The sequence below is a fragment of the Saccostrea echinata genome, unplaced genomic scaffold (assembly GCF_033153115.1).
Source record: "Saccostrea echinata isolate AGI-Se365-2 ecotype Australia unplaced genomic scaffold, CSIRO_AGI_Sech_v1 ptg000012l, whole genome shotgun sequence".
In the NCBI taxonomy this organism is placed as follows: domain Eukaryota; kingdom Metazoa; phylum Mollusca; class Bivalvia; order Ostreida; family Ostreidae; genus Saccostrea; species Saccostrea echinata.
This window is the reverse complement of record NW_026889761.1, coordinates 20,339,490-20,355,194: the sequence shown is the minus strand read 5'-3', so window position 1 is coordinate 20,355,194 and position 15,705 is coordinate 20,339,490. Positions and strand designations below refer to the sequence as shown.

Here is a 15,705-nt window from a genome sequence, read left to right as displayed (position 1 = left end):
AGGCTGTTGAAGTCCCTGGTACATAAACTCATCAATGAGTAGCCTGCCTCGCTTTAAAAATTGATCGTACTCAGAGCAAGCTCTTGAGTAGCGAATAAGTTGGGAGACATAAACACCATAAGCAGGTGATAGTGGAATATTACTACATAAATAAGGAAACTTGACGATGGGAAAGCTAAATCATTTCGGTTGTCACACAATTAACATGTTAATTTGCCTTTGTCGTCTATAGTCAGTAAACATCTAAATATAATTCCAATCTCATTAGCATATTCAGCAATCAAGCCTTCTGATTGGTTTATAAGCCACAAACACAATTTTTTACACTTCGATAAAAAAATCGAAAGCCGGAACTACTTTTCTGACCCATATCCAATGTAAACAATATGGCCGACAATATGTTGTCGTAATTTGTTGGGGAAAATTAATTGTTGACAATAAAGGAATTTTTAAAGTTTTTTTTTTTTAATAAATCAATTTTGAATTCAAAAGTTTTAACTTTTCTAATCATGTGTAACTTAAATTAAATTTATTATATCTGTAAATATAACGTCTGCTTGGAATACCCATCAAGGGGGTCCACGCAGTACAGTTAAGGTGACAAATGGAAATATCGGCGAATTTTTTTCATATAGAAAATACATTCTTTATAAGGATGGGCGATTCTTTTTAGGACTTTACTATTATCGGACAATGTAATGTGGTTGAAAACTACATGTTGGGGACGATTAGATTTCTTATCCAGACTTGTGACGTAATGTGGCAGTCACGTGATTTTAGCAAATATACCTGCAGTATTGAGGTCATCTGTCAATTCCAATATTGCATATCTAAGTTTAAAGGTCAACTGAAAAGGTTCTCAAAGTCTGTTTAAACAATTTATTTAGGAAGTTGATACCTAAGAAAGAATTGTCCAATGATTATTATTTTTTTACCTCGTTGAAACACAGGTAAAAATTTCTCAAATCCGAAGCTCAGGTAAAACGGTCCGATATGAGTTATCTGCCCTTTAGTGGAACATGGCGTCGCCCATAATGTACGAATCTAACGAAGTGACACGGACGAAAGTATACCTGAAATAGACTTAACCTTTAACGAGGTTGGATCCTGATATTTAAAGTCTTAAACTTTTTTGTCAAGTATATTTTTAGTTTCTTCACACATAACTTAATTAAAAATCAAAACAAAAAATGGGGATCAATACGCTTTTTTGGTGCTACAGTTCTTTTAATATGACCTTTTTGCACTGAAATTTGTGTCATAATCAAAAATCACATCTTCGACGTTTTCCCTCCAATGTTTTTATCCAAATAAATCATGGGACAAAATAAACTACTAGTCTATTAAAAAAAGAAAGACACATTAAAATTTTGCCTGAGAAAAAGTTTCAAATTGCTTCGCATTATCAATTTTTGGACCTTTCTGCACTCACAAAATGTGATTTTTCTGACATTAAAAATTTAACTAGCAAGAAAATTATTTTAAAGTCTTAAACTTTTGCTGAATTTAAGCAGATTGATCAAAGTCATCTTATATATTCAGAAAAAAAAAAACAAAAGTGGGGGTCTATGATGTAAATTTTTTGATATTAATAAAAAAGTGTTAATTTTAGGTTAAAATTTGCTCACTTTTTTTCCTGGACTTACAGAATGCATTTACTATATTTGTCACTATATAATGAAATAATTCATAAGAAATAATTTAATAGATATTTCAGAACCAGTATAAAACATTTCACTGCAAAAAAACTGCTCTGTGTGCAACTAGCATGGAAAAATAGGAATCTAAACTTAACAGTACTGTATATATTTCAAAAAGGAAAAAATTGATCATTTTCTTCTAAGAAAACCTTCCGCCGCAAAATATAGTTCCTGACTTAATCCTATTTCGATGGAATTTAATTGTGGTTTTTTCATTGGATATAGTTTAGTTTGCATTGTAGAATCGAGATTTAATGTTAGAACTTAAAAATGATGCAGAATTTTAGAAATGAAGGTCCTGACCAAAATCTGCTCAAAGGCACAGGATCGAACCTCCTTAAAGTGACTTGCAGCCGTATCAATACGAGCCAGTTAAAAGACAAGAAACAACAAGACAGCCGTTTGACGATGAAAGTGTCTCCGGGCAGTCGGCACAAAGCAGAGTCCATAGTGATGATGAAATCTCTGAACAACTGCCGTCAGACATGCATTTTAAGTATTAACTAAAAGTATATGAAATGATCAGCATAAAAAAGTTTCAGAACCTTGTATTTAGAGGTAGATTTTAAGTATGTTGATTCTAGGATTACCCTTACCAAACTGTTATGTTTGCAGCAGACCTGCAGCAAGTCTGCTGCAAGTTTGCAGCAAACAAAATTGTTCGCAGGAAGAAAATTTTCTTGTTCGCAGATGATTGCCGCTAGCTGCGATCTTGCGGCAAACATTGCAGCAATTGCTGTAAGCTTGCAGCAAATTCGCAGGAACTCAACATGTTTGCAGGAACATTGCAAGAAACATACACGCCAATCTGTTGTTCACAGCAAGTTCGCAGGAAACATTTAACAAATTGAATGTTTGCAGGAAGTTCGCAAGAACAGTAAACAAGCCAAATCAGCCAATGAAATGCAGATTATACTGGGATCAACACAGAATTTGCCAGTTTGAAATGTTTGAATTGAAGTTGTAGATGTTTCAGTATTTTGTTAGGAATATATACCATTTTAAATGATTACAAAAGCATAATTCTGGATGTAGCTGTACATTGGCATACACAACATCTGATTGGTAAGATCTGATTTTGTTTTATTTTGATATGAAACAATTATCTCTTTAAAGCATGTTTAAGTAACTGATGTACTTGCTTAGGTCAAATCTTAATCTATTTATGAATTTTAATCTTTATTTTGATATTACATTTGTATGTTTCTTTAAATATATTAAAAGTTCCAAATCAACTATAATAAATGTTTATATGTTTTCAAATGAATTGGTATTAACCGTAAAATTTCATTGTTAAAGTAATGTGCAAAGGTTTTTAATTTTCTGTACATATCCAAAAAAATATATTTTTATTAAGAATACTAGTAGTATGTGAATATGTGAACATTGTCGAAGGAACATAGAGAGAGACTATCAACACTTCAGAAACTAGCTTGCATCATTTCAGAACACGTGGTGGATTTTCTCTATAATTAATAGATTAAGGTCAGGACTGTCTGCGAACTTGCTGCTTGTACGCAGGAATGTGCCAAAAACAATAATTATATTCCTTGCCGCAAGTTAGCAGCAATGTTTGCCGCAAGCTTGCAGCAATGTTTGCCGCAAGCTTGCAGCAACGTTTGCCGCAAGCTTGCAGCAAGGTTTCCATATTTGGAAAATCCAGTGTTTGCTGCAGACTTGCAGCAAACCTCATTTGCATGGTAAAATGTTTGCTGCAAGCTTGCCGCATACTTGCCGCAAACTTGCTGCAAACACAAAGTCTTTGTATAGGCTGTCATGGTTTCTTTAGCTTCATTGCAGCAAGCTTGCAGCAATGTCTGCAGCAAGTTTGCAGCAATGTTTGCTGCAGACTTGCAGCAAATGTTTGCAGGAAGGCAATATTTTTGGAAAGGGTAGTACTTCATGTACATATTGGTATACTGATCCTACACTATTCTCTTTAGAGAAGTGGACGGGCTTTCGCCTACATCCAGGCGAAAGTCTGTCCACTTCTCTAAAGAGAATAATCCTACACGTAAACACAATAGGACAGCTGTTGAAGGACGAGAATAAATTTTAAAAATATTTTAAGGTTTCAAATCCTATGGAGATATAAAAGACAGTATGAATTTAAAGAAATTTAATTGTTGTATGGACAGTTTCAATCGGATTACATTTACTACTGGACTTTTGCGAGAAGCGCTGACTTTTTCAGTTGACGGCTTACTTTGGCATTTAAACCTGTGTTATGTATGGAGGTACGGAATTGATCATAGATAATGAAACTTTATTAGTGAGTATTGGTATGGTATTAGGAGTGCTTACATGATTTACCGGTATACAATTAACACAAGAGATGATGTGAGACAGAATAACAACTTAAAATACTTATTTCGTGAGAAATAGTATCTACTTTCAATCTCATTTTCTCAAGGAATCAAATAAGGAAGAAAAACATTCCGGAAGGAAAATTAGGCAGGAATTGGTTAAGGTTGGAAGGGAGATGGTTGCGGATATTGAGGTTGCCGTTCACTTCCTAGAAAACTTTATATGCTCTTTGTTATGGCATATAATAACCTTTTATTTAACTTTTAATCTAAATATTTATATTGCGAAAGAGCTTCCATATATGGTCCTGGTGTAAAAGTTAACCGTCGACTGTAAAAGTCAGTGCTTCTCGCAAAAGTCCAATATGGGCAGTTTAAATCGGATTACATTTGCTACTAAGTATTTTACATGAATTATGATTTATATAGTTATATTCATGAAAAGTATACTTTATTTACAAAATTGCAAATATGGGTGGTAACATTATTTTGGGGTACAGGTGTTCCTGTAAAAATTCCATTACTATGCCAACTGCAGAAGAATGTAAATGACTTTAATGTTGCCGTTTTTTTGCTGCTATTGAGTCAAGGTTGGAAGAGAGAGGAGAGACCTGCATTACAGAACATGAGGGTTTTGCAGCAAACTGTCTCAACAGATGGGTTTTAGAGACATCCTTTTATGAATATCTAGAAGAACATGGACCACTTGAAGAAAATGAATCAGTGCACAGGTAGCTTAGGTTTTTTTTTGTAAAAATGTAAAATGTAATCTTGATAATACAAAAAAGAAGTATTTATATACATGCATGTACATGTAAATACCTCTGGTCATTCTGATTGAAAGGAATATTTAATACTGTCCGAACTAATGAAGCACCAAAAAACAGATATACTTTACAATTCTAGAAAATATTTTAATTGCCATCTTTTTAATGATCATGATTTTATGTCAAAGGATTTGGAATAAAATTAAGCAATAGTTTCAATTGTTTACATATAAGCATGAATGTTTAGGGGGGGGGGGGGGGGGTTGTACCTTGTAATGCAACTGTAAAGACATGTATTATAGATTATACATTTCAAATAATAGCTTATTTAAAAAAAATCACTGAATCTAACTGCAAGTGTCGTTAGTTCTGATTATTTTTAAAAAGTTTGTCTGTTCTTAGTGTTTACAGGCATCTAGCATATCGACGATTTGTGCGATGGATATGGCAATGTTTGGGGAAAAACAACAGGAAGATCTTGCCATCATGTGTAGTAACAAAGATTAGAACTGCATTTCCATCTCAGCAATACTGTGGGTTTAGGTATCCAACAGGAATGTCCTAGGTACACATATTTGGGGAAAGAAAACAATGGAATCTTTTTAAAGGATTGTAATATAAACAAGCAACTTCATTATCCCTGTATTCATGACTCAAAAGACATAATTTTATTTTTACAAGCTTAGAAAATTATTGATGTTTACAAGCTTAGAAAGTTATTGACGTTTGAACACAATTCATTTTGTTTGTTCATTATTGTATGGTAAACTAACATTTTTTATTAAACCGACAGATATGGCGCTCCACAAGTTCTGATTTTGGGACATGTTGGTACGAGGATGCAATTGGAGCAGGACAGTTCACCATGGCAGCCTCACGGCTCTTTCTGGACTCACTGTACGAACCAAACTCCAGTCTCACTTTGATCACTTCTTGCATCAAAATCATTGTATAATCTTTAAACAAACAGAGAAATTAATTTTAAAGAGATATATGTTAATATGAATAAAATTAAGACACACTATTACATACTAAATGTATTACGTTATAGGAAAAGTTTTAGACTTTTTACTTATTGTATGTTTGCTTTACTTTGACTTCCTTTGGAATGCCAGCTCCATTTCTGCCTTTTGGATATGATACAGAATATATTAGCTCTCCACTTTTGTTTACAGCTTGATCCCGGCTTGAGTTTTCATTGAAGTGCAGGGCTGCAATGTATAGTCTGGAAAAAAAGAAGAACAGTGGAATTCATGAATTATGATTAAAATCTTTTAAAAGAAATATCTCAGCATTTGAGTTTTGAATAAAAGAAAAAATACTTACCTGGCCTTCATTGTAGCATAAAAGAAATGCAAAGATTTGGCTGCAAAATGACACACTACATTGTGGTAGGCTTCAAGTGCTGAAGTTTGCTCTGCAGGGGAGAGTTTCTTAATGTCTTGCACCAACAGTCTGCCCTTAACAACTTTTTCCATCTCCTGGAAAGCTAGGCTCCCTGAAATAAGGATACATTTTTTTATAGTTTACATCAATATTGCTTCATAACAATGTACAGACTTTCATATATTTATGTATTGTAGAATATATATGTCACATAATTATACTGTATATCTGCAAAGTAGAGGCTCAAAAATGTTTTTTTTTTTTAAGCCCATGCTTACATAGTTACCTTTCTTAATCCAATCTCTGTCCTCCATGTCACCATGTAAGCACTTGGGGAATCGCTTTCCATGACCCTCACGAACATCAGTGATGTGGTTGAGGATAGACAGCCATTTCTCAGACACCAATTCACCATCTCCTTCCCTAGATGCCGCACACCAGTATAGGTGGTTTGAAACTGACTGGGCCCAATCACCCACTTGCTTGTTCTTCTTTTTCTTCCCAATAGCCTCCATCTTTTTAAAACACCCCTACAAAACGCAAATAATTTTTAAATGTTAAGTATATATAGCTATTCAGGTAAATAACTTTAATGAGGAATACCTAATGCATTAATGAATTGTATGAAACTGTAAAGTGAGTTTACCTTTGGCCATATGCCACACATCAAACCAAAGGCCATTATTTACACACTGAATTGTCGACGGATTTTTCCGTTATTTCCCGATCATGACAAGGAGCACACGGCGGGTGTGACCGGTCGGCAGGGGATGCTCACTCCTCCACGGCACCTGATCCCGCCTCTGATGTTTGGAGGTCCGTGTTTGCCCTGCTCCTATTTTGTATTGTATGATGGACTTTTGAGCTTGAATGCTGTTCGTTATCTCCATATGTTTCATTGATGTCACTTCTTCTTTTTTCATGTAAGCTTTAATCTGGGGATGTCTGTCAGTAACAAGGTCACTAATATCTACTCCCTCCTCTTCCACTCTCTTAAGGCACCTCGTCAAACCCTCCATTTCCATCCAATATGAACCTTTGACTTCATTGCTCTTAAAAAGTTAAGCATATATTGTTTTGAGAACTTAAACTCATTTTAAACATGGCATACTATTCAGTATTCAGTGCTGAATGTTGATGTCAATATTTCCACTTTTGGGCAAGTAATATATGCATGCAAGTGTAGTAAGGTAAAAAATATCAATAAGAGGTATTGCACTCTTCTTACCTGAACTAGTTGAACATCAAGTATCTGTCTCAGCTCCAGATCCATCAAACTATATGATCCATATTTAGCTGTGTGTCCTGGTGAACAACATCTAGCATCTCCCCCAACAACTACAGCTACATTTTGTTGTCTTATTACATCAAATATTGCATCTTGATGTGCTTTCCAAACCCTTTCAACAGCTGGTACAAGATAATGCTGTTGGATGTTGTGATAGGTTCTCTCTGAGAAACAGGATATATTAGCATGTTGAAACATGGTCAAACTTTGATTTATGCTACTGCCACTAATCAAAATTGCTGCTGACAAGACCAAGTTTCCAGTAGGAATTGATCCAGTGAAGGGTTGTGATCCCCATTTGAAAGTCTCCCCACAGACACATACCCTGGACACAAACAACAGAGTTCCAACTATGGTTTTCTTAATGTCACACTGCTGTCCACATATTGTACAAATCTGGAGAAGCTGGTCTAAACATTGAATTGAGCATATTTTATTGCAATATATATACAATGGGAATGGGCACAAGTTCTTAAAACTTATTTTGCCCTCTCCCTACATGAGAAGTTTATAAAGTTTGAGTAACATGTGTTATACAGTTTTAGAAATAAATTTGATAAACTCATAACATGAATTTATAAACTGCAAGAAGATTTGTGATATACAAATGCAATACATAAACAATTACAATAAATTATTTAAATCTGCCAGAGTGCTGAATATATGAATGCAAAATGGAAAAAAAGATATTCATTTTCAGCAACACTTAGTGAAGTATCCCCCCACAGTAAAGTATGGGTGTCAACAGTATGAACCTTATCAAATCTCAAAAACTTATCGAAAAAATCTTTCCTGGCCTTAGTATAATTATAACAAGAGAAAACATAATGATGTGTGTCTTCTACTTTTCCACAAGAACATAATGGACTTGATCTAATGTTACACCTATAGAGATCAATATAAAATACACAGTTATGTCGAAGTCTGGTGTGCAGTGCATTATTACGCCTTTTTCCAAAACTGAAATAAGGTGGAGTTACTGCTATTTTTTGCGAAATCGTTCTTTTAAAGACAGAAAGTGAGCTCGAGATTCTAGTTTCTAGCGATAAGGAGTTCCATTCATTAATTACAGTTGGAACAAATAATGATTTATAAGTGTGCAGTCTACACATGGGTATGTTATAATTTTGAGAGTTTCTTGATGTATAAGTGGAAGCGTTATATCGTATGTCAGGTATGATATCACAGAGATAATCAGGAACTAAATTATTATGAATCCTATACATAGTATTTAATCTGTGTAGCTTGCGTCTATCACAAAGCGGCTCCCAGCCAGTTTCGAAATACAAAGACTCTCTAGAAGCTAATAAAGTCCGACTAGTAACAATACGGGCTGCTTGTAGTTGTAATTTCTCCAATTTTTCAGAATCTGTATTTGAACAACCACCCCATACTACTGACGCATATTCAAGTTGAGGGCGGATAAATGAGTGAAAGAGTTTTCCGATTTATTTTAAATTTTCAATTTTATTTTCAATAGACCCAACTTCTTGTATGCATTTAATAGTAAGATTTCAAGATGGGATGACCAACTTAAGTTATATGAAAACGTTATTCCTAAATGCTTGTGGGTTTGACCATATTCTAATTGGTTATCTTGAAAACATTCTTCAAATACAATAAATTTTCTGCTACAGTGACTTGGAGGAATATCATGAGGAATATCATGATGATCTATGTTGTTGTTTTCATCCATTCTGAAGCTGCAGAATCTGTGCTGGCCAGTGACTCGAAGCTCTCGTCAAGGTCCTCAGGTGCATCCAATGAAAACAGTGTTTCTGTTTGGGTACCAGTGGATATTGTACTGGGCCGAATCTCTGTCTGTATGGAGACATGCCTGCGTTTCTAAAAATCATGAAGTAAAATTAAAATGAGACATATCAAATTATTTAATTAAAATATTATCTCTATAATAAATTGATAAATTCAAAATGCTCTGCTTCTATCAATACAAATGAAACAAAACTTACCATCAACCCATAAGTAGTCTGTGTAGACATTTCAAAAGTCATTGTGTGTGCTCCACTTTGACAGCTTGGTTCTGTGTTTAGAGTCTCTGGGCTGTCCTGAAACTGGCTCGGAGGAGGAAGAATAATCTCTGCATCTTCATTAAGGTTCTGATTAAGATTACAAATATTATTGAAGTTTACCATATAGTGATTAACTTTTCAGTACAGGTAACGTTATATAGGCCTATATATTTTTAAATTTAATTTGTTTATTTCCCAAGGCCCCATAGGGCTAAAGGAAAGTTCATTGTAAACACCTGTATGTTTTCATTATACATATAATTCATGAAGGTATTGTAATGAAATTCGTTATTTAAAGTACAATGTATGTGGACAACTCTACACCACAATTAATTAAAGAAATATGGATACATTAAAATTTCGTAAATCCATTTCAAAACTTAAAAAAAAAAACTTACTGCGAGTGCACGTCTTTTCTCCAGAACTTTCGATGTCCGACTTGTTTTGGTATAACATCTACATCTGCCGTTTTCCTTTTATGGCCTTTAATGGCTTTAGTTTTCAATGGAGTATAGTCAAACATGCTAGGTATGGCATCTTTTTTTAACTGGAGTCGATTATACCTCATGCATCGCGCTCTGGAAGGCTCAATTATAAAACAGTCTGGGGTAAAATGCTTCTCGCAAAGCTTTGAATGTTTGGATGGCCAATAATTAATGGTTTTCAGCTTTCTTACCCAAATTTGGCATAATTTTGGATCCTCGGGGAAAGCAAACATAGACACACCGGGTGCACGATGTTTCGGGACCACGACGTTTCGGGACCAGACTAATACGACGTTTCGGGACTAGCAACAAGACGATTCGGGACTTGAGTTAATTTTTTTCGGGATCTAAACAAATTATTTTATTATGGTGATATAGCATATTATTCTAATTACACATAGTACGTAATATTTCAAGCTAAATCCGAATTTTAATTTTTATGTAAATATGTGATAAAAATTGTCATAAAGATATACTTTGATGGGTTTTTTTTTTTATAACAGACGAAGAAGAATAAATCTTTACAATATTCATTTTTATTTCTTTTTAATTTTTTATCATTTTTTTATTAGTTATTTTTTCTTGTGTGTGTGGTGATGGGGGGGGGGGGGAGGGGGTCCAAAATTTAATCTTCTCAGGTTGATGATAGATATTTTAAAATATTCAAGTGATCTCCAGCTACCGTCGAATATATCTTTAAAAAACATGTCAGTAAATTGTTAAAACAACAACTGGGATCAGGTACACATATCCCAACTGATACTCTATACATAGGGAGGTGTTACGTACATGTATAAAGACGCCGCCGGTAATGGGAACTAAAAAGATTGTGTGGTTTCTTTTGAAATTATTTTAAGAAAATAAAAATCTAAAAATATGGAAAAAATATCGTTTGTTTATTGGTAAATGAAATAATTCAGAATCAAACAATAGTTCAACAAAATATAAAGGTTTTCAAAATGATTTGATCTTGATTTTGTCTACCTTTTCCCAAACGGTTTCAAATATTTTTTTTCCAAAAAGTTTTGGCATAGTATCTGTAAGATTCTTCCCTGGAAATGTTACGAAAACATTTTTAAAGTTTCCAAAACATTGTAAATAAACATATTTTACAAATGTTGCGAGAACATTGGCCCTAAATTTAAAAAAAATACCATACTTTAAAAAAAGCATTAAATGGTATAAACAACATGATTTCATTTGATATCGTTTCAAATAATGTCTTTAAAAACATTTTAAATTTCATCATAGCTTTATCTATGTAATGGCAAGGTGGAAATTTGAAATTTAAGTTGACCTGTTAACGTAGTCAATGTGGAATGTCTTTTAAACACTTTTACAACGTACATGTAGCATGAAAAATTTAATATTTGCAAATTAAATAATATTTAGTATTTATTTACAGTATTATTTAAAGTTTGTCATGTACCTAACTATGTAACACCACATATAATATTACGCACTGGTCGGGTATATAAGAAGATCGATAATTGAGTTTCATTGAGATTTGTAGTCTGTGTATACACAGTAAACATAAATTCAGACATCCATATCATTGTAGACAAATTAACAGTTTTGATAGTACAATAATATATAGCGAGAATATTTGGGACTTTCGTGGGAATAATTTTTTTCTAATTAAAATAAATGAATAAAATCGATTACTTTCATCATTTTTCTTAAGCCATCGAGTACATGTACTTTGCATAGACGAAGAAATTGTCTAACTTCGAAACGTTAAGATGAAAAATAAGTTAAACGTGTTTATATTTTGAAAATTAGTAAGTTTGGTTAATTTCCAAATGTTGCATACATGGTATATATATACACATCATACTTTCAGTAAAATTTACTTTACAAGCTGTTGACTTTATATATATTTGAAATGTCAAATACATGCTGATTTTCTTACCCATTTCGTTTTTTTTCCTTCTCTGCTTAACGTATACATGGATGTGTAGGAAGTTTATAGCTTAAGTTATAACATTTCTCTTACCCGTAACATTTTGTATAAATTTGCTTTTATGATTTTGTTGCATATATACATGTAACCTGAAATAATAATTATAAATTTTATACATTGATGTTTAAAAAGTTGAAGATGGAATATTTCAGATTCTGATTCAAAACAACTACCCAAAAACGTAAAGTTTTTACTGCACATGTGCTAGCTTGGGCCTTTGTAAATTTTGTAAACAAATATGAAATCAAATACCTAAAATTATTATTAAAAAGGAGAGAAAGAAAAACACGTCCGTGGTCTTCACACAGCAGTTACGATTGTCTCCCAGCTTTAATTCTACAAACTCTCTTATCAAACACTATAAATAAATCAAATACATATTTAAAAAAAAAAAAATGAATTAAATTTTGGTCAAATGTTAACCAAATACTTTATAAAGGTAATATGTCAAATACTGTAATAAGAAATTAAAGAGACAAAACCGCGGGCGTTTGATTTTCTCGGCAGGCGTGCTCCATGCCGCAGGCAAACTTTAAAACTAATAAAAACTCCAATCAGTGCTTCTTAAATTATAAATTGTGTATCAAACTGAGAAATTATACATGTATAAGCATAAAAACACAAGTAAACAAGTTTTATTTCATTTCCTTTACAAAATATTTAGAAGTCCCGAAACGTGTTAGCCCAAGTCCCGAAACGTGTTAACCCAAGTCCCGAAACGTGTTGTCAGGTCCCGAAACGTCGGGGTCCCGAAACATCGCGGTCCCGAAACATCCATAATTCGACACACCCTGTCCGTATCGGATATTACAGTTTGGTGCAGCACACAGCACCATACTTTACTTTTCAATCCCCTATCGTCTGAAGCATGCCGTTTCAGCGTCTGTAGTTTCAATGAATGTCAGACAGCTCGGCCCAACGACACCTCGGCCCAACGACATCTCGGCCCATTGACACCTCGGCCCCGACGGGTCGGGCCAAGATTTGAGACACCTCGGCACAAACAAAAAATGTATTATTTTGAATATATTTATTCAATATATTCTGAAGTATTTTATTATGATAGGGACTATACGAGGATTATGCGACGGATTATATTGTTATATATCCATGAAGCGAGAAAGAAAATAAATGAATAATCTTCCGAGATTAAATTGACGGTAATTAAAAAAAGACAATCCATTTCAAAGTGCTAATCGTTAAAAAAACAAGAAGACGTGGTGCATCCTTTAGAGTCATATGGGGTGGTGACAATGAGGAGTTAATTACGAGCAGGATTAAAGCTCCAGATAATAAGCACCGCCTTCAGATTTACCTGGTCTGTGTACCCCCGTCAAGTGAACTTAGGTCCATCATTGGGTGCTTGATATTTTTAATAGAAATACATATGTCAACAACTAATACAGATTTCGTTTTAAATTGTTTTAATCATATTTTAAATTTATAAATGCATGTATAGGGATTAGTTTAATGAAATATTAAAAAAAAAATTGAAAACCAGTTAGTCTTTTTAAAGACCCTCAGAAAATTTTTAAGTGAAAATAGATGTTAGATTATATGCAATTTTTAACATATCCTAACCAAAAAAAGAACTCTTAACATCATGAAATGAATAAAGTTGCATTGTAATAAGCAACAAAATGAATAAATAAATAGGCCTCCTACCTCCCACTCAATATATATAGATACTAGCTGACATCTATGCTGTCGTTCGTTCAAAAATTCTGAAATTATCTGCTCCTATTTATCGTTTACATATCGTCATTATACATACATACATTTATATTACCATAGTGAATACAGATACTAATTCTGAAAATAAAAAAAATCCTTGGGCCGAGGTGTCTTCAGTATGGGCCGAGGTGTCAATAATTTTGGGCCGACCTGTCAGGGCCGTGGTGTCAAACGTGACGGGCTGAGGTGTCGTTGGGCCGAGGTGTCTGTCTACCGTTTCAATATGGCGGGTTCGTGTCAAGGGGAATAACTCGCACCAAATTTTAGGTCAGATTTCAGATGTGACAACTTTTACCGTAAATATCTCGGAAATACATTCAAATATAACCGAATAACTAATATACTTTAAATTCTATGATTTACTCGAAGATAATAAGGGGTAAATTGAATGAAAGTGAAAAATCTTTTCAGTTGACCTTTAATTCATAATTATTTTCAACATTCTTTGTAGTTTGTGAAAAGTGCTACGAACCTATATAGATTCTACTATATACGAGGGGTTATCAAAAAGTTCGTGGACTGACGCGATAAAATTAATATGTAGTCTTTGCTTACAAAATTTAAGCGGGACATAAAACAACAAAAGTTTAAGAAATGTTGAAAATTTTAGCTTGATACGTTGATGATTGGCCAAATTATTCTAAAATTAAAAAGACTTTATGTGATCACCCGGCGCTGTCGCCGTTAAGTGTCATGACGTCCGCTTAACGTCATTGTTTTTTAATGTCCGCTCTCTCTTCCTCATACACTGATCTTGATGAGATTACCTGGAGTTAAGTAAGGACTTAAACCCGTCTTATTTATATGAATTTACAATGTCACGAGCAGCTGTTTTCAATGCATATAATATTGTAAATGGATCTTTATATGGGGAATTAAGATCCTTACTTGATTATGCCAGAATACTTAGCTTGTAGGAGTTCAATTTCTTCCACACATGAGCAACGTCACTTTTCGACGTGACTGACTTTTGACACCCTGACTACAAATCGACACTAACTGTGCATATTTCATCTCTCTGAATCTTTTTGGGCATTAAAAAACAAGTACTCTGGATGCATTTTATTTTTCTGTAGCCAGTTTAAACATTCCCTAGGTCAATACCAGTTTTTCCAGGAGCGAAACTCTATAGAGTGTTTGAAAAAGAAACCCCTCCCCCTTTTTGACGTTATTTTCAAGCCCATAATTGTTTGGACACTCCATATAAAATTTACGATAAAATTTCATAGAAATTACAGAATGGGGTAAAAATTGCAAATTTTACTGAACAAATGTGTCGTACTACATGCCTGAATTAACGAGGTTTTTTGATGACAAATACTCATATCTAAAGAGTTTTTCTCAGTTACACTCATGTAGAAAAAAACGTCATATTAGAGGTTGCGCCGCCTGGACATACTTTTGCTTACAAAAACACTAACAATTTATTAAAAAATAAAAATTATGATTTATGGTTTAGTCTATAGATAGAAAAGATGATGCTAACTAAATGTGTAAAAATTCATTGATGTACCTAAAGCGGTTTTAATTTTATGACGCTAGTCCACGAACTTTTTGATAACCCCTCGTAATTGCTAAAATTACATTTGTTAGATTGTATGTTGAATATTTTGCTGGTCAAGTACATTAAATATAGATATAATTAATTCATTTACAAGATTTCATCAGGTTCGCAGCACTTTTCAAATATCTTCATACCTCTCGAGTTTATGTGTAAAAGCTTGTCATAATTTATTGAGGGTATGTCCTTGCAATATATAGATTTATTACGACCCTTCTATTACCCTTCAATGTATCTGCATACAAATATTCGGCAGTATCGCTTGATTAGGAAATGTACGGGAAGTATATAAATAAAATCATAAAATAAACATCGCATCCAAGTTAATTGCATTTTATATATCTGCAAATATATTTTATTTTATTACAAAATACATTTTTCATTGTATAAAATATAACTTGGTCTGCCTCTCACTGCATACAAACTGCGTCAAATTTTACGATATGACGTCACATTGACAAGTGCATTGCGATCAATGAATTGTT

The 15,705-nt window shown here is 33.6% G+C and overlaps 2 protein-coding genes across 2 annotated transcripts; both read right to left on the bottom strand.

Annotated features, from left to right (window-relative positions):
* Positions 1 to 5,474: 5,474 nt before the first annotated feature.
* LOC133186093 (uncharacterized) lies at positions 5,475 to 7,936 on the bottom strand. Its single transcript, XM_061321372.1, has 6 exons — positions 7,388 to 7,936; positions 6,806 to 7,211; positions 6,446 to 6,689; positions 6,100 to 6,271; positions 5,866 to 5,998; positions 5,475 to 5,729 (listed from the first exon to the last, which is right to left on the bottom strand). Exons 2-6 carry the CDS (start codon positions 6,839 to 6,841, stop codon positions 5,718 to 5,720), a joined length of 597 nt encoding a protein of 198 aa, XP_061177356.1. The 5' UTR covers positions 6,842 to 7,211; positions 7,388 to 7,936; the 3' UTR covers positions 5,475 to 5,717.
* Positions 7,937 to 9,096: 1,160 nt separating this feature from the next.
* Positions 9,097 to 12,761, bottom strand: LOC133186092 (THAP domain-containing protein 5-like). Its single transcript, XM_061321371.1, is given in 5 exon segments — positions 9,097 to 9,292; positions 9,418 to 9,564; positions 9,876 to 9,934; positions 9,937 to 10,204; positions 12,717 to 12,761. Coding segments are annotated over 5 exon segments (690 nt in total). The 3' UTR covers positions 9,097 to 9,121.
* Between the last annotated feature and the right edge of the window lie 2,944 nt (positions 12,762 to 15,705).